The 18,223-nt window shown below is 48.0% G+C and overlaps 2 protein-coding genes across 2 annotated transcripts; both read left to right on the forward strand.

The window, feature by feature from the left end:
- The first annotated feature begins 303 nt into the window (after positions 1-303).
- On the forward strand, positions 304-4,268 carry PSMB8 (proteasome 20S subunit beta 8). Its single transcript, XM_058554665.1, has 6 exons — positions 304-709; positions 2,131-2,278; positions 2,436-2,547; positions 2,988-3,117; positions 3,507-3,711; positions 3,952-4,268. Exons 1-6 carry the CDS (start codon positions 563-565, stop codon positions 4,038-4,040), a joined length of 831 nt encoding a protein of 276 aa, XP_058410648.1. The 5' UTR covers positions 304-562; the 3' UTR covers positions 4,041-4,268.
- Positions 4,269-5,921: 1,653 nt separating this feature from the next.
- TAP2 (transporter 2, ATP binding cassette subfamily B member) lies at positions 5,922-17,358 on the forward strand. The gene is made up of 12 exons (XM_058554657.1): positions 5,922-6,048; positions 6,457-6,957; positions 7,047-7,161; positions 9,238-9,368; positions 9,646-9,851; positions 12,936-13,133; positions 13,290-13,418; positions 14,812-15,000; positions 15,184-15,357; positions 15,530-15,689; positions 16,055-16,191; positions 16,576-17,358. The coding sequence occupies exons 2-12, from the start codon at positions 6,465-6,467 to the stop codon at positions 16,753-16,755; spliced, it is 2,112 nt and encodes a 703-aa protein (XP_058410640.1). The 5' UTR covers positions 5,922-6,048; positions 6,457-6,464; the 3' UTR covers positions 16,756-17,358.
- The last annotated feature ends 865 nt before the right edge of the window (positions 17,359-18,223 follow it).

Raw genomic sequence — 18,223 nt, forward strand, 5'->3', positions numbered from 1 at the left:
AAGGTTCAGAGACTGCGCCCTCTCCTTGGTGCCGCTTCCCCCATACGCCGCTGGTATATTCTATTGCCTATTGCCCCAGGACTCGTGCTCAAGACTCAGTGGCCCCACACACTCCTGTCCCTCCCCTACTTGTATGAAATAATGCCCATATGAACACCCCACGCCCACCCCCGACGTGAGTCTTGCTGACTTCCAGCTTTCTGGTTGAGGCTACGCTTTTAGATAATACGACCCCTACCACTCCCTGACTGTTCCCAGAGGATGCCCCGCCTGTTGGTTCTCTCACCGTAACCTCATCGCCAAGGGGGCTTTCGAAGCCGTTCCCTCTCTTTCTTCCTTTCTTCTGACAGTCTATTACCCACTGTTTCCCTAATCTCCAAGAAGGCGGAGCGCAGAAGTCTGTTCCCAATATGATATTCCTGGTCCCCCGACATCCACTGACTTCTTCTCGGAAAGGGCAGGGGGATGTGGAAAAAATTCTGGTTCCCTCCCCTGAAGGCTGCGGGCTTTCGCTTTCACTTCCTCCTCCGAGAGCCGACGGATCTCCGGGTGCCAGGCGATCATGGCGCTGCTGGAGGTGTGCGGAGCCTCCCGAGGGCAGCGGGAAAACTGGGCTTTCCCCGCCGCGGGAAGCGGGCATCGCTCGGACCCTGGACACTACAGTTTCTCTATGCGATCTCCGGAGCTCGCCCTCCCGCGAGGAATGCAGGTCAGGGTTGTAAGAGAACCCCGTGGGAGGGGGGAAGAGGGCGCAGAGGAATGGAGGGTCTGCCTTGAGGCTGCCGAGAGGTGGGGAAACGCGGAGGGGGCCATCCTTTAGTGGAGCAGGGCCCGAGCTGGGGAAGAGGCCACGTGGGAATCGGGGGCTGACCGTCTGAGGGTGAGGAAATGCGGATTACGGCAAAGGGGTAGGGGTGAGGTGGGGGGTCCCGGCGGAAGAATAGAGCTTGCTTGCCTGTTCTCCATCACACACAAATCAGGAATCCTTTCTCATGGGGCTTTCATGATAGAGGGGCTGTCTTGGAAAACCTATGAACTTCGGCAATTAGCCTTGCCTCAGCCACTCACTGTTAATGGGGATACTATTTTTTTTTTAAATGTTGACATCCTTTATTGAACAGTTTCTTTTTTTTTAATTTTTTGTTTATTGCAGTAACATTGGTTTATAACATTGTATAAATTTCAGGTGTACATCATTATACTTCTATTTCTGCATAGATTACATCATGTTCACCACCCAAATACTAATTACAACCCATCACCACACACATGTGCAGAATTATCCCTTTCTCCCTCCTCCCTCCCCCCTTCCCCTCTGGTAACCGCCAATCCAATCTCTGTCTCTATGGGTTTGTTTATTGTTGTTATTATCTACTACTTAATGAAGGAAATCATACGGTATTTGACCTTCTCCCTCTAACTTATTTCACTTTGCATAATACCCTCAATGTCCATCCATGTTGTCACAAATGGCTGGATTTCATCGTTTCTTATGGCTGAGTAGTATTCCATTGTGTATATATACCACATCTTCTTTATCCATTCGTCCCTTGATGGGCACTTAGGTTGCTTCCAAGTCTTGACTATTGTGAATAACGCTGCAATGAACACAGGGGTGCATGTATCTTTATGCATTGGTGTTTTCAAGTTCTTTGGATAAATACCCAGCAATGGGATAGCTGGATCATATGGTAGTTCTATCCTTGATTTTTTGAGGAATCTCCATACTGTTTTCCATAGTGGCTGCACCAGTTTGCACTCCCACCAGCAGTGTATGAGAGTTCCCTTCTCTCCACAGGAGATACTATTAATAAAATGTGTTGGTGAGGGTTAAATGACCTGTGAATGGAAAAAACACTAAAGTCACCGTAACATTTTTAGCTATGGTAACATTTATTTTTTTTTCATTTCTATTGCGCTGGAAAATGGAAAAGTTTTGTGTGGTGTGGCTCGTCTTTTCCTTCTCCCAAGCCGTTTCCTTGTAGAGATTAGTTACTAACTGTTCCATTTATTGATGGTGGGAGAATTTCTGCATGTCCCCTCACTCCCATTCTCTCTAAAACCCTGTCCTGGAGCCTCCTGCTTCAGAAATTTTCATTGCCCCTTTCTCTGCCTTTTCTCCCTCACTAGCCCACTGACTTCTTCCAGTCCCTGGGTGGGAACGGAGAAAAGAACATTCAGATTGAGATGGCCCATGGCACTACCACACTGGCCTTCAAGTTCCAGCATGGAGTGATCGTGGCGGTGGATTCTCGGGCCTCAGCTGGGAGTTACATTGGTGAGTATGTGTTCCAGCAGCTGGAATCCTGGGATCTGGGCCCACTGCTCAGCAGGAGCCCAACATCTGCACCAAAGCAGAAGCAGATATTGATTTAGGATACAGAGGGAGAGCTGTGGAGACATTCCTCCTCTCTCAAAACTCCATCTTCCTCCAGCCACCTTAAGGGTGAATAAGGTGATTGAGATTAACCCTTATCTGCTTGGCACCATGTCTGGCTGTGCAGCGGACTGTCAGTACTGGGAGCGTCTGCTGGCCAAGGAGTGCAGGTAGGCAAGGCTTCTCGCCTCCATTCTAAGCCTGGTGGTCCATCCTGGAACCTGGATCCTCCAGATCACTGCTCCTCACCCTTTCCCCCTGTGCTAACATAGCATCTCAGTGCTAATGTAGTATTTCATAAAACAGCCTTTTGGTGATAAAACCTCCCAAATCTCAGCTTGTACTCCTGCCAATAAGCCAGATAATTTGTCGGTGATTTAGCACCGACACCATCAACCCTGGTGGGAGAGTATTATTTACTAGGATTTCTTTATATGGTTTAGGTACTTTAAATTCCAAATCTCTCCCCCATCCGGAGATCTTACAAAATCACTTCTTTCAAATGCTTATCTCTTCATTTCTTGCCCATCCATTGGGCTGCTTGCTTGGAGAGCTAGCCTTCTCCTGCCTCTTCTAAGTCCTCTCCCTGCACTGCCCTGTCCTCACCCAGGCTGTACTATCTGCGGAATGGGGAGCGCATCTCAGTGTCAGCAGCCTCCAAACTGCTCTCCAACATGATGTGCCAGTACCGGGGCATGGGCCTCAACATGGGCAGCATGATCTGTGGCTGGGACAAGAAGGTGAGTGCCCTCCACTCTCCGTATTCCCCCACCGTGGATGAGAGGTCAGTTTCCCCATTGTACACTCCCACTCTCTCCCCTACAAGATGCGTGGCACATAGAATGCTCGGTTATAGAACTGTTCCATCATATTCACAGGCTATTTTTGGGTCTAGATGTGGACCATTGTTTCATAAGCTTGTCCCTTTTGATAAAATTGCTGATTCCAGGTTTGTTTTTCCTTTTTTTCCCCTAAAGTTCTGTGAGTGTTATCAAAGTGTTGTCCTGGTTCAGATGTTCTTGTGGTAATTCTTATTCTTTTGTCCACTTTTTGTGTCTCACACTTGAACCTGTATGTTACCAACAATTCCCTCTCCAATTCCAACCTGGAACCCTCTTGCCTCCTGTAGGGTCCTGGACTCTACTATGTGGATGAAAATGGGACTCGGCTCTCAGGAAATATGTTCTCCACTGGTAGCGGGAACTCCTATGCCTATGGGGTCATGGATAGTGGCTATCGGAACAATCTTAGCCTCGAAGAGGCCTATGACCTGGGCCGCAGGGCTATTGTTCATGCCACCCACCGAGACAGCTATTCTGGAGGTGTTGTCAATAGTAAGAGACCAATGCTCCCACCACCACGCCCCTGGGCGGGGAAAGGGGATTTGAGGTTGGGAGACTCAGGGAGGGTAGAGTGGCAGGGAGAAGGTTTTCTGAGTCAGAAGAGGAGTATTGGAGTCCCAGTAATAAGCGCTTTGAGCGTGTGTGTTGCTGTTGTTGCCTTCAACATAACATTATTAACAGGAACTTGCTGAAGTGAAAGGTGACGCCATGTTCTTTCTCCTTTGCCCACAGTGTACCACATGAAGGAAGATGGTTGGGTGAAGGTGGAAAGTACAGACGTCAGTGACCTGCTGCACCAGTATCGAGAGGCCAGTCAGTAACAGTGGTGGCCGCTGGGCTGGCCTCCTCTGGGAAAGCCTGGCTGACTGAGGGACCTGGGCCAGCTTATGCCCCAGGAGAAAGAGGGGCCTAACCTGAGCCCAGAGATAGAGAACTGCAGCCAGTGGGGGCAGGGCAGAGTTCATCCATTGCATGTTCTCTGTTTCCCTCCCCCCACCTCAACCTTCTGGCTGCCCCACTAAGCACAATAAAGGAAAACGGTTATAAAAGCTTCTGTGTTGTGGCTGAGTGGGCTTGGGGATGTGTTTGTTAGTGGGGAAGGGAGCAGGAAATAAAGAGAGGCTTTTCCTGAGAAGAGAGACTCAAAGCCCTACCTAAGAAATGGGGCCTCACCAAATATTTCTCCTGGGTTTTCCTTCCACACTCATCTCTCTAGGACCTCAGGAAGGCTGATCATTGTGGTCTGTGGACACTCACTTGCAATTTAATTCAGGTTAGGGTCCTTTCTATAGGGAAACAACCTGGAGACTCCTGTGTGGTCCATTGTTAATGGTTTGGGTGCCTGGGAGTAGGGCACCTAGAACAACTGCTTTTGACTTTGCAGAGTCGGATGAAAAAGCTCTCACCTCACATGTGTACGGTAATTGTAAACATGGTAGTAACTTTACCTCAAAGAACACTTTGGATGTATTGGCTATTGAATGTAAAGATGGACATTAGGGGTTCAATTTCGTGATGTGTCATGCTCAATTACAAGATGACAGGACCATGATTGAAGAGGAAGAGGAGATAGAGAGGACTCCCTGAAGTGGGGAATAGGAGGAAAAAGTAGCCAGGTTAGAAAACTGAGACAGACATAATGAGGTTTTCTGAATCATGCTGGAGCTTCAAGAAGGAGCAGGCACAATGTCACCTTTCAAAGCAGAGTTAGTGAAAGGAAAAGCTTGAAAGAAGAAAGTAGCTGAATGTAAAGCTTTTTTTCATTAGGAAGAGATCCTTAAAACCCCAGAATGGACAGGGTTGGAGAAATTTTAGTAATCCCCTACTTTAAATCTCTCCCCCTTCCCCCACACTATTTTAAACTTGAAGTGACTTATTTGTAGTCACACCAATAACATTTCAAAAAGGTGGTTTGGAATCCAAGCGATCCTCTCCTTGGGGATATTTTGAGTTTGGGAGGTAGTTCCAACCTGAAGAGTTATTTCTGGAATAAACAAATCTGCATGTTCCATAGATAAACTCTAGGTCAGGCAGGATCTGTAGAAGCCTGATTACTGTTTTAATCAGTGTTGAAACAGACCAAGAAACAAAGTCCATTTCCCTTCTATGCCGAAGGTGCTTCCCACACAATTTGGAGCACAAATTTAGAAGCATCTGAACATGTGCTCTGCTCAAGGTGCTGTGTTGAGAAGGACAGACGAAGATAAAGGGTGAGATAAAGGGTCAGGGCCTCCTAAGCTCAAAATCTGTTAAGTGGAAACCCACTTAGGCCCTGGGGAGAGTGGCTGAAATCTTCTATTTAGGATAGGTCTTGTGTGTTTCTCGCTTATTATCTGGGTCTATTTTTACCCCAAGACCCTAAAACTGGCGCTTGGACAGGGGAAGAGGGCAGCTCTGAAAATAGGTTCAGAGCTTGAGGTAGCACGAGATTGAAGTAAGAAAATTGATTGGTTCTCCAATTATAAAGCATCCCACTCTTGAAACAGCTTTATTTCACTTAGTGACAATTAAAAAAAATTGCAGTCGTTTTCTATCCCAGAGTGTTGCTAAGGGTGAGAGAGTCACCTGGGCCTGGCAAGTGCAAGCAGGAGCTGGGGGCTCCGGGCCGGCGGTCTGCAGCTCTCGCGCGCCCCCCGCTGGCCGCGCCGCCCGGAACGAGAAGCGAAAGGGAAAGCGAAAGGCGCAGGAGCGCGGCCGCGCTCGCTGGGGGAGCAGCGCCGGCGAGCGGAAGGGGGAGACGAAGTTGAGACCGCGGGAGCGCATTTCAGAGCTCGGTCTTCAGCGCTCCACGGAAAGACCTTCGGAGCCGTGGTCCCGAAGCCGCCGCTGGTGAGTTCGTGCGGATGGAAACCTGGAGCGCTAACAGAGACGCATCCCAGTCCCCCAGCCCCTCCACGCCCCTCCTCCCTGTCCCTCTGGACCCGGGAGTGCAGGGGAGCGGGGCGGGGACCGCCTGGCTCTTTGGAACTCGGCGGCGGCGGCAGGCGGGGGATGGGGGGTCACGGGAATTCTTTATAAAGGATGAGGCTCCTGTGGTCAGGCTTCCCAGCTCCCTCGGACAGGCCGAATGCCTTCCGCCGTAGGAGGGATGTACTACTGAGCGCAGGGTGCCCAGGGGACCTTTTAGGGTGGGATTGGATAAAATGAGAAGCCAATGGACGGGTTGGGCAGAGTGGGGGTGGGGGGATAGGGGTGAGGATTGGGACTTCTCTGTAATTTCTTGTCTTCCACCCGCAGGTAACGCCATGTGGCTCCCTGACCTGAGACCCTGGGCCTCCCTGCTGCTGGTGGACTCGGCCTTACTCTGGCTGCTTCAGGGGACCCTGGGGGATGTGCTTCCCCCAGGATTTCCAGGCCTGTGGCTGGAGGGGACCCTGCGACTTGTAGGGCTGTGGGGGCTGTTGAAGTTGGGGGGTCTGCTGGGATTTCTGGGAACACTGCTGCCCCTGCTCTGCCTGGCAACCCCCCTGTTTCTCTCCTTGAGGGTCCTGGTCCCAGGGGCCTTAAGTGCTCCCCCACTCAGAGTGGCTTCAGCATCTTGGAGTTGGCTGCTGGTGGGGTACGGGGCTGCAGGGCTAGGCTGGGCAGTGTGGGCTGTGCTGAGCCCTCCAGGAGCCCAGGAGAGAGAGCAGGGCCAGGAGAACAACAGAGCCTTGATGTGGAGGCTGCTGAAGCTCTCCAGGCCAGACCTGCCTTTCCTGGCTGCCGCCTTCTTCTTCCTTGTTGTCGCTGTGTTGGGTGAGTCAGGAGAGGGCCTTGTGAGTTGGAGGTGGGAAAAGGCCCTTGGCACCAGCCTATTCATCTGGTATCCTTCATGCCTCTTTCAGGTGAGACAGTAATCCCTTACTATTCTGGTCGTGTGATTGACATTCTGGGAAGTGATTTTGACCCGGATGCCTTTGTCAGCGCCATCTTTTTCATGTGTCTCTTCTCCATTGGGAGGTAAGTGATGGGCCATTGGGTCCATTTGCCAGTCCCAAATCTTAACAGGGGCCCTCACTTTCCTAACTTTGTTTTTAGACCCTTTTGTGCACAAAGCACAAAATACTTGAACTAAAATATGCATGTATTTATTTTTTCAGCATTCTGTTTCATCCATCCATTCATTCGTTCCTTCATTCACCATATTTATCCAGCATCTTCCAAGTTTATAGTACGTGATTATAAATACAAGTACTAGTAAATGTAATTCAAAGGAGTTTATGTGTCAAATGGAATGTCTCTCTGTTGCCTCTCAACATTCTGTCTCCATGGAATTCCATGTCTCTTTTCTGCCTCCTACCTCCCACCCCTAAGTTTGTTTGCAAAGTTATCCTCTTGTCAAGGTGGACATGTTTCTCCCTCCCTTCAGGACCTCAGTTTCTTCCGGGAGACTAAGACAAGTCAATCCCTGAAGATCTTACTCTGAAGCTTAGCACCTTTCTTTCCAGCATCTTCACTCTTTTTCTTTTTCCTCTGTTTTTAGACATACTCAGGAGTCTGCTGTCTACTAACTAACTAACTAACTAACTGGTTGATCAGGCAGGGGCGAGGATGAGGTGGGTGAGGCACCCAGGGTGCAGAATTTAAGGAGGTGCTTGCTCCTAGGGTGGTGCAGATGCCTCACTTGCCTTACCCTAATACCAGCCCGCTGCTTGATGCTGCCCCTTTGTTATGGTCATACTTTGCTGAGAATGCCTCAAAAATCAGTTCTTCACTATGCCTTCATTCCATATTTGCTACTCTTTGCTGAAAAGTGAACTTCTTATTCATCAATCCACTGCTTTTTTTTTTTTTCTTAAATCAGTCCTCAATTCTCTTTGCTTCTCCGTTTCATTTGGCATTAGAATAAACTCTTATTGATCTCTTTCTTCACTTAGCTTTTATGAACTCCCTTTCTACTTCTCAATCCACTCCTCCTCTGGATCCTTAAATATGGACTTTCCTTGTGATTCAGTTCTTTGGTCTTTAAGAGCATTTTTCCTATTGAGCTAACTCAGTTCATCTCTGCAGATGACTCCCAGATCCATATTTCCATGCCCACCAACAGTCTTGTAATCCAGTTGCCTCCTTGACATTCCCATTGGATAGCCCACTTTCATCTCACTTTCCACATACCCAGAGCTCCAAATGCATTACATTCCCTCCTGTCTTCTTGAAAGTGGCTCCCTCTTCTTATTCCCCTTCCTGAGTTCCCCATCAGTATCCTAGGCTCCAGGCGTCAGTTTCGTTGATGCCTTTCTCATGTTCAAACAGTAGCCCTGTTATTTTCTTTCAAAATGTTTCTCCTTTGGCTCCTTTCTCTCCATTCCCACTATGATCACCAAAGTCCAAACCCTCATCATTGTATGTCTCACTATCCCAACAGCCTCCTAACCATGGTAACTAGATTTGTATTAAAAACACATATTTTGTAAAATACCTGCTATGCTTTCACATTTTTCCTTTAAGTTTTATTGTTTTACAATAAATTGGTTAGTCTAAGAGGAATTCTCCAACTCCAGGGATGATGGAGATGGGGGAAAAGCGTGACTCTAGGGCTCTGGAGAAAGAGAGTTCATTGCTGCAGTTCCCGCAGTGAATTATCTGGGACTAGGAACAGGGACTTTGGGGTGGGGGTGGGGGTAGGGGGCAGTGGGGAAAGACCAAGACATAGAGGAAGCCTGGAGGGAGAGCACTGAGGGAGGCCAGGTCAGAAGCAAGCCATAGGCTATTTCTTTTCACATCATCTGTTCACTTCTATTGTATCCTTCCCTTGTGTCTATCACAGAGTGAATTCCATAAATACACGTGTATTTCTGCACGTTAGTATTGTGTTCCCACATGCAGCTCACCATGTCCTCTCTTTTCTTCCCCTTTTTATTCCTGCCCCTCTTGTCCCCCTCTCTACTTCTTTCTCTTCTGCGTCTCCTGGTATACTTTCCCCAACTTCGTATTTTTTCTTCATTCCATGCTCTCTCCTCTGCTTCTCTCACTTATGCCCTCCTTCTCTATATCTCTCTCCCCTTCCTTCTCCTACTGTCTCCTCCCTATCTGCAGCTCACTGTCCGCGGGCTGCCGAGGAAGCGCCTTTATCTTCACCATGTTTAGAGTCAACTTGCGGATTCGAGAGCAGCTTTTCTCCTCCCTTCTGCGCCAGGACCTCGGTTTCTTCCAGGAGACTAAGACAGGTGGGGCCTGGAGTCCAGGTCTGGGCTTCCCCCGGGCATTCCTTGCCCCTCAGTCACCCTCCACCTGCACACAGCCTCTCCTGCCTGCATCCGGGGAGCCAGGGCCTGGGGCTGCTTTTCTCTCTTTTAGGACAGGGCAGTGAGGCAGCCTCCACTGCTCTCCCAAAAGTGAGGGAGGGTGTTTAGAGGAGGGGCTGTGCCAGAGGAGACAGGAGGGAGGGAGTTTCTGGGGGTTCTGCGTTACACGTGGTTTCCTTACCTGCTCTGTCCTCCCCAGGAGAGCTGAATTCACGGCTGAACTCCGACACCACCCTGATGAGTCGCTGGCTGCCTTTAAACGCCAATGTGCTCTTGCGGAGCCTGGTGAAAGTGGTGGGACTGTACAGCTTCATGCTCAGTCTGTCACCTTGGCTCACCCTCCTCTCTCTGGTCCACGTGCCTCTCAACATAGCAGCTGAAAAGGTGTACAACGTCCGCCATCAGGTATATGTGGATGTGAGAGAATCGCCAAAGACGAATAAAGCTCTCCTAGAGGTCGTCTCTTCTCTGCCCTTAGAGCAGCAGTTCTGACAGGCATCAGAAGGTCCATGGCCCCCTGGGACTGTATGCAAGTATGTGTGTGTGTGTCTTTCCGTGTGTGTGTGAAAGAGAGAGAGAGAGAGGAAGAGGGAGAAGGAAACAGACCAAGAGCATTTTTCTGGGGAGAGGATAACTTTTCATCAGATTTTCAAAGGAGTCTGTACACACCTTCCCCACAGAAGATTAAAAATGCCATCGTAGAAGATTTTAGGTAGAGAGTTTTCCCTTTTATAATCAACAGAAGGAATTTGGATGGAATGTAGAGAAAGTAGAACGTGCAGCCAGGAAGTCCTGAGTCTGAATGAATGGCAGCTGCACCTTCTCTCTCCCTTTAAAAAAAATTGTGGTAAAATATACATAACATAAAATTTACCATTAAAAAATTAGTATTATTTATTTATTTTTTAAAATTATTTTATTGAGGTCACATTGGTTTATAGCATGATGTAAATTTCAGGTGTACGTCATTGTGTTTTAACTTTGTATAGACTGCATGGTTTTCACCACCAAAAGGCTGGTTTCCATCTGTCACTATGAGTTTGTGACCCTTGACCCCTTTCACCCCCCTCCCCCACTCCCTTCCCCTCTGGTAACCACCACTCTGTTTTCCTTATCTATGTGTTTCTTTGTGTATCTTCCACATATGGGTGAAATCATATGGTATTTGTCTTTCTCTGACATTTTGCTTAGCATAATAACCTCAAGGTCCATCCATGTTGTCACAAATGGCATGATTTTGTCCTTTTTATGGCTGAGTAGTATTCCATTGTATATATAATACTGTATCTTCTTTATCCATTCGTCCATTGATGGGCACTTGGGTTGCTTCCAAGTCTTGGCTATTGTGAATAATGCTGCAGTGAACATAGGGGTGCATATATCATTTGAAATTAGTGTTTTCATGTTCTTTGGATAAATATCCAGAAGTGGAATAGCTGGGTCATATGGTATTTCTAGTTTTAATTTTTTGAGAAATCTCCATACTGTTTTCCATAGTGGCTGCACCAGTTTACATTCCCACCAGCAATGTATGAGAGTTCCCTTTTCTCCACATCTCTCCAACACTTGTTATTTCTTGTCATTTTGGGGGGGGGGAGGAGTGGAGGGAAGATTGGCCCTGAGCTAATATCTGTTGCCAATCTTCCTCCTTTTTTCTTTTTTTCTCCCCAAAGCTCCAATAGATAGTTGTATGTCGTAGTTGTACATCCTTCTAGTTGCCCTATGTGGGATGCCGCCTGCGCGTGGCTTGATGAGCCGTGTGTAGGTCCATGCCCAGGATTTGAACCTGTGAAAGCACGAACTTAACTGCTACGCCACCGGCCCGGCCCCAATTTCTTGTCTTTTTAATAATAGCCATTCTGACGGGCATGAGGTGATATTTCGTTATAGCTTTGATTTGTATTTCTCTAATAATTAGTGATGTTGAACATCTTTTCATGTGCCTATTGACCATCTGTGTATCTTCCTTGGAACAATGTCTGTTCATATCCACTGCTCTCATTTTAACCATTTTTAAGTGTGCCATTTTGGTGGCATTAAGTAAATTTGCATTGTTGTGCAACCATCACCACCATCCATCTCCAGAACTTTGTTCCTCTTCCCAATCTGAAATTCCATGCCAGTTAAAAACTAACTCTACATTTCTCCTTTCCCCCAATCCTGGGGCAACCACCATTCTACTTTCTGACTCCGTGAATTTGACTAGTTTAGGTATCTCATGTAAGTGGGGTCATATGGTATTTGTCTTTTTGTGACTGGCTTATTTCACTTAGCATAATGTCTTCAAGGTTCATCCATATTGCAACATGTGTCAGAATTTTTTTCCTTTTTAAGGCTGAATAATATTCCATTGATGCGTGGACCACATTTTGTTTATCCATTCATCTGTTGATGGACACTTGGGTTGCTTCCACCCTTTGGCTGTTGTGAATAATGCTACTATGAACATGAGTGTACAAATATCTGTTTGAGTCTCTGCTTTCAATTTTTTTAGGTATATAGAATTCCTGGATTATATGGTAGTTCTGTTTTTAATTTTTTGAAGAGCCACCATACTGTTTTCCACGGTGGCTGTACCATTTTACATATTTTATGTTCTCACCAGCAATACACAAGGGTTTCAGTTGCTTTATGTTCTTTTCCAACACTTAGTCTCTGTTTTTGTTTTTTTTTTTGTAATAGCCATCCTAATGGTTGTGAGGTGATATCACATTGTGGTTTTGATTTACATTTCCCTGATGATCAGCGATGTTAAACATCTTTTCATGTGCTTATTGGCCATTTTTATACCTTCTTTGGAGAAAAGTCTATTCAAGTTGTTTGCTCATTGGGTTGTTTTTTAATTGTTCAGTTGTAGGAGTTCTTCATATGTTCTGGATATTAACCGCTTATCAGATATATGATTTGAAAATATTTTCTCCCATTCTGTGGGTTGTCTTTTTACTCTGTTGATAGTGTCCTTTGATGCACAAAAGTTTTTAATTTTGCTGAAGTCCAATTTATCTATTTTTTTCTTTTGTTGCTTCTGCTTTTGGTGTCATATCCAAGAAATCATTGCCAAATCTAGCGTCATGAAGCTTTTCCCCACTGTTTTCTGCTAGGAGTCTTATGGTTGTAGCTCTTATGTTTAGATCTTTGATCCATTTTAAGTTACATCTCCACCTTCTGTTAGTTAGCTGGGGCTTTTTGGGAAAACTACCTCTTCTTCATTCAGTTACTGGGAGTGGTGTGAATGACCTCAAATGAAGTTCAAAAGAAATAACGTGTGTCTCTTACACTACCTATCACTGAGAGCTCAGTAATATTTTGTTCCCTCCCTCCTTCACTCTCATTATTCCTTCTGGAAAGAAATGTAAGGAAGATGGAAAGAGGACAGTTTGAAATTTTTAGGTAGATTGGGGGAGCATTCCACATTGGGCTGGAAGGAGACATGGCGTCTGCTGTCTTCTGCCGAATCAACCCCTTTTATCCCCTGCCCCACTTTTCCAGGCAGTGCTTTGGGAGATCCAGGATGCAGTGGCGAAGGCAGGGCAGGTGGTGCGGGAGGCCGTTGGAGGGCTGCAGACTGTGCGCAGTTTTGGGGCCGAGGAGCAGGAGGTCTGTCGCTATAAGGAGGCCCTTGACCGATGTCGGCAGCTGTGGTGGCGACGAGACCTGGAGCGAGCCCTCTACCTGCTCATAAGGAGGGTGAGAAGGCCCAGTGGCTGGGGCGAAGGGCCCAGGGAAGAGGGCCGGGAAAGCAATGGGAAGCCTACAGCTGGTCCTGAGGTCTCTGCTGCTTAATGTCATAGGGGAAGAGTGGGGAGACTCTTTCTCAGCCTTGCCTTTCTTCTCCCCTTCCAGATGCTGCACTTGGGAGTGCAGGTGCTCATGCTGACCTGTGGGCTGCAGCAGATCCTGGCCGGGGACCTCACGCGGGGCGGGCTGCTCTCCTTTCTGCTCTACCAGGAGGATGTGGGCAGCTATGTGCAGGTGAGTCAGGAGCCCGTGCGTGCTGTTTTCCCCTCCCTTTTTCTCTCTGGCCTTCTGGGCCTCGGGCTTTATTTGTTCTCCTTAAAAATACACAACAAGGAGTCGGCCCGGTGGCGTAGCGGGTAATTGCGCATGTTCCGCTGCGTTGGCCCGGGGTTCACCGGTTTGGATCCCAGGCATGCACCAATGTGTCGCTTGGCAAGCCATGCTGTGGCGGCGTCCCATATAAAGTAGAGGAAGATGGGCACGGATGTTAGCCCAGGGCCAGTCTTCCTCAGCAAAAAAAAAAGAGGAGGATTGGCAGATGTTAGCACAGGGCTGATCTTCCTCACAAAACAAAACAAAACAAAACAAAACAAAACAAAACAAAACAAACCTAACTCATTTTGTTATGGAGAATTCCAAACGATGGCAAAAAACACCCAAAAACAAAGAAAAACTATTATCGAGTCATGGCCAGTCTTGTTTCATCTGTATCCCCACCCACTTCCCCGACCCATGTTATTTTGAAGCAAATCCAAGATATAGTTTCATCTCTACATATTTCAGAATGTATCCTTAAAATATAAATATTAAAGAAACCACAATGCCATTATCCAACCTAAAAAATTAACAGTAATTCCTAAAATTCATCAAATACAGTCAGTGGTCAAGCTTCCACTTGTCTCGTACATGTCATGTAGTGTATATATTTCATTTATATCTCTCATATATATCTGTGGTATCAGCCATTGATGCTCATTGCCTAGATCCATTAAATTATTAAGGGTTGCAAAAATGGTGATATTCTACCATTCCTTCATTGATTAGCTGGAATGCCTCTGTCAAGGGAGATGTCTCCTCATCTGCTGTTTGGTTACCCAGGGTTACAGTTTGATTAGGAAAGGCAGAATGAGCATTTAGTTCTTTCCCTATATTTACCAGTTTTAATTAATTAATTCCTTCGTCTTGGGCTTTATTTTATAGTTTTCCTAGACATTTATTAATCATCTTCTATGTGTGAAGGACTGTGCTAAGCACTCTGGTGGCTACAAAGATGAGGTAGGCACAGTGCCTACTTTAAGGAGTTCACTGTCTAATCAGGCAAAAACTGTGCTCAAGTAACACAAAATCGTAATTGAAAAGGTCTGGGGATAGAAGTAATTCTGTACAGGAGGGAAGAGTATGGACTTCTCCATCCTTTACATTGCAAATTGGAACACTGGAGTAGGGATTGGTGCCACTTTTAAATTCCATCCAAATTGCACACTTAAAGGTAGAGAATCTTTTTTGGACGAGGGGAGGAGAAGTGTGACTGGGGTGGAGTGTGGCAGGGAAGTGTGTGAAGAGCTGGGAAGTTGGTTTCTGGTGGAGCTACGTTTGATTAGATGACCCCTCCACTCCTGTCTTCCAGACCCTGGTATACATGTTTGGGGATATGCTGAGCAACGTGGGGGCTGCCGAGAAGGTTTTTCACTACCTGGACCGACAGCCAAATCTGCCTCCCCCGGGAACCCTGGCCCCTCCCACTCTGCAGGGGCTGGTGGAATTCCAGGATGTCTCCTTTGCTTATCCCAATCGCCCTGACCAGCCTGTGCTCAAGGTACCTGAAGAGGCCACAGGAGGAAACCTGGGCCCTTTGCTGCCTGCTGCTTACGTGTGACCAGGCCTCACAGCCTGTAGATCATCTGCCTCTGAGAAGCTGATCTTCCCTTTGATAGAAAGAAAAGGGGAGGGGACCTGAGGGAGCAGAGGCAGGCTCCTAACTCTTTCTTGGCTTTTCTAGGGGCTCACGTTCACCCTACGTCCTGGTCAGATGACCGCACTAGTGGGGCCCAATGGGTCTGGGAAGAGCACAGTGGCTGCCCTGCTGCAGAATCTGTACCAGCCCACGGAGGGGCAGCTGCTGCTGGATGGGGCGCCCCTTCCCCAGTATGAACACCACTACCTGCACCAACAGGTGGGTAGGGAGGAAGAAGAGGGGTAGGAGATAGGAAAGAAGAAGCACGTGCAGAGGGAACATGGGCGATCGGTGGGAAGAAACACAGGGAGTCCATTCTGAGGGAGGAGGAAAGGAGGATCCCTGCCATGCGGGTTTACACGCAGTCCTCTGCTCCCACCCCTGTGCACAGGTGGCTTTGGTGGGGCAGGAGCCCGTGCTGCTCTCGGGTTCTGTGAGGGACAACATTGCTTACGGGCTGAAGAGCTGCAGTGATGAGAAGGTGATGGCTGCTGCCCAGGCTGCCAAAGCGGATGAGTTCATAAAAGAAATGGAGCGTGGACTAAATACAGGTGCCTTGAGTCAAGAGAGAAACGGGAGCTTACTCTTGCAGTGAGGGCTGTGTCCCTGTAACTTGATATGTGCTGTTTCCTTGCCCTTTCCTCAGCTCCCACTTCCCCTCCTTCCCCAACACCCTGAGCTCCTCAGCCGCTTGTCCTGCTCAGGAGTCCTTGTTCCCAGAGAGCAAGCAGAAGCAGTGCTCCCTCCACACGGGCAGCCCCAGCAGGTCTCCACCCCACCACCCTCCCTATGCCAGGCCCTCCTGCCTCCTAACTGCTGCTAGTGGAAATACCAGTTGTGCACTTGTCCCTGCTCGTGGGGAAGATGTTGTTGTGGTCACTTGTGTCTGAGGAAGGGTATTTCTCGGTTTCCCCAGATGTAGGAGAGAAAGGGAACCAGTTGGCCGTGGGACAGAAACAACGTCTGGCCATTGCCCGGGCCCTTGTGCGGGACCCACGAGTCCTCATCCTGGATGAAGCCACCAGTGCCCTGGACGTCCAGTGTGAGCAGGCTGTGAGTACTGGGGTGGGAGAGGCAAGGGACAATGGGACCTGAGGGGTCACGTTTGCAGGAGCAGCCTGTGCAGAATCGGGCGGTGGCAGGACAAATGGCCCACTAGTGGAAAGAGTAGCTGTGTCTTCTTGGGGTCGGGAAATGGAATGGAGAATACGGTGGTCTGGGAACATTCTCTGTTCTTCCATAGCTCTCTTTCCCGTCCACCAGCTGCAATAATCCAGCTGAGAGAGAAGGGCAGTGCAGACCTTTATCTTCTGCTCTTGCCTACCTTCTCATGTTTCGTGGCTTCTTTACCCTAAGCCTCAAGAGATGGGGCCCACTTGGGGTGTGGTGTCCATCCCATTCTTATCTCTCTGAGGCATTGTGATCCTCTCCCTTCAGCTGCAGGACTGGAAGTCCCGCGGGGACCGCACGGTGCTGGTGATCGCTCACAGGCTGCAGATGATTCAGAGCGCTGACCAGGTCCTGGTGCTCAGGCAGGGAGAGCTGGTGGATCATGCCCAGCTCATGGAGGGGCAGGACCCCTATTCCTGCCTGGTGCAGCAGCTTCTGGAGGACTGAGGCCCCAGGGACACTGGGCCCTTCTCATGGCCATCTTCATGACCCAGAGTAGCTCCTGCTTTGAGTTTCCCTGGGGCTGTGCCCCTGGGTAGTTGTTTCCGGAGTTGGAGGCATGGTGGAGATTTGGACTGTGTGTGCTCTCGTTGAGGCTGGGGGTGGGGGTGGGGGGGGTGCTACCTGTGTCCACGAAACTTATTTCCTTGATGAACAGAGCTTTACCTGGTGCTGAGTAGTATATTGTGGCATAATAAATATATTTTAAAATATTTTTTCCTTATTATATAAATAGCACACCTTCATATAGAAAAGTAAAACTAACCTTTGTTTCACCTCCCAGAGATAACCCTGGTTACCATTTTGCTGGCTATCCTGTCAGTCTTTTATCTGTTCTTTGATATACAGATTAGCCAATATGACATAAATATTCAAGAGTTTGTCTGTCTGTATCCTTCCCCATTCCCACCAGTGTCTGATATTTTGGAGTGAGCTAGGGAAGGGCAGAGCACAGCTCCCTAATTAGCAGTGTTAATAAAACATTGATAATAGCTACTGATTATAGACGTTTAAGAGTGGGAACTATGCTAAGCGTTTTTCACGCATTATCATTTTTAATCTTTATCCTCAACCCTATGAGGCTGGTTGTTATTATCCCCATTTTATAGATGAGGAAACTGAGTCTCAAAGAGACTAAATAACTTTCCCAAGGTTACACAGTGGTGGAGTTCGAGTTTGAATCCAGGCCTGACCCCAGAGTTCACACTCTCAACCAATAAATTATATGGCAGCTTGTGTTCATAATCTCTAATTCATAATCAGATCAAGTAAAGCTCTTTGACTTCTAGTGCTGTGTAGCTCTGAATCCATTACCTTCTCTCCAGTCCCATTGTTATAACTTTGATTCAATCTTAGGTAATCTCATCTCCAAAGAGGTTTCCCTACCACTGGCTCACCTCTTCCAACCATTCTTCATGAATTTACTTTTCTTTCTAGAAGGCACACAGGACGATGTCACTTCTGTAAAACCCTTCAAGTGCTCTTCATTCCTTTCTGCTCAGATCTTCCTCAGAGCACACAAGGGTTTCCAGCCCCGTTGTCTTGCCCTTTCCTGTGGCATTAAGCTCCAGCCCAGCAAACTTCTGGCCCTTCCCCGCCCCTGTGTCTTCACAGGTGGTGTCTCCGCGCCATTCCCTGCACCACCCTCCCTGATGTACCCCAAGTTCTCCCAGACTTAACTCCAGGTTCAGGTCTCCAGGAAGCCTTCCCTCTTCTCCCCAGTCTGGAGGAAATGCCCTTTCCATGTGCTCCTGTTGCTCCCCGTCTGGCCTCTTTCACAGCCCTCATTAAACTCTCCTCCCCACTCCCCTTAGTCCTTCCACTAGACCATGAATGCCTGGGGTGGGGGGAGGGCCATATATCTTATTAAGCTTTATATCTACTGCCTGGCACAGGGCTCTATCCCTAGTCGACA

Source organism: Diceros bicornis, chromosome 14, assembly GCF_020826845.1.
Source record: "Diceros bicornis minor isolate mBicDic1 chromosome 14, mDicBic1.mat.cur, whole genome shotgun sequence".
NCBI lineage: Eukaryota > Metazoa > Chordata > Mammalia > Perissodactyla > Rhinocerotidae > Diceros > Diceros bicornis.

Bases quoted from the DNA above. Each gene is read 5' to 3' on its own strand.
- PSMB8 (XM_058554665.1), top strand. From the start codon at position 563: ATGGCGCTGCTGGAGGTGTGCGGAGCCTCCCGAGGGCAGCGGGAAAAC. The intron at 710-2,130 runs GTCAGGGTTGTA...CTCCCTCACTAG, and splicing joins CCCTCCCGCGAGGAATGCAG to CCCACTGACTTCTTCCAGTC. The intron at 2,279-2,435 runs GTGAGTATGTGT...ATCTTCCTCCAG, and splicing joins CTCAGCTGGGAGTTACATTG to CCACCTTAAGGGTGAATAAG.
- TAP2 (XM_058554657.1), top strand. From the start codon at position 6,465: ATGTGGCTCCCTGACCTGAGACCCTGGGCCTCCCTGCTGCTGGTGGAC. The intron at 13,419-14,811 runs GTGAGTCAGGAG...CCTGTCTTCCAG, and splicing joins ATGTGGGCAGCTATGTGCAG to ACCCTGGTATACATGTTTGG. The intron at 15,358-15,529 runs GTGGGTAGGGAG...CCCTGTGCACAG, and splicing joins ACCACTACCTGCACCAACAG to GTGGCTTTGGTGGGGCAGGA.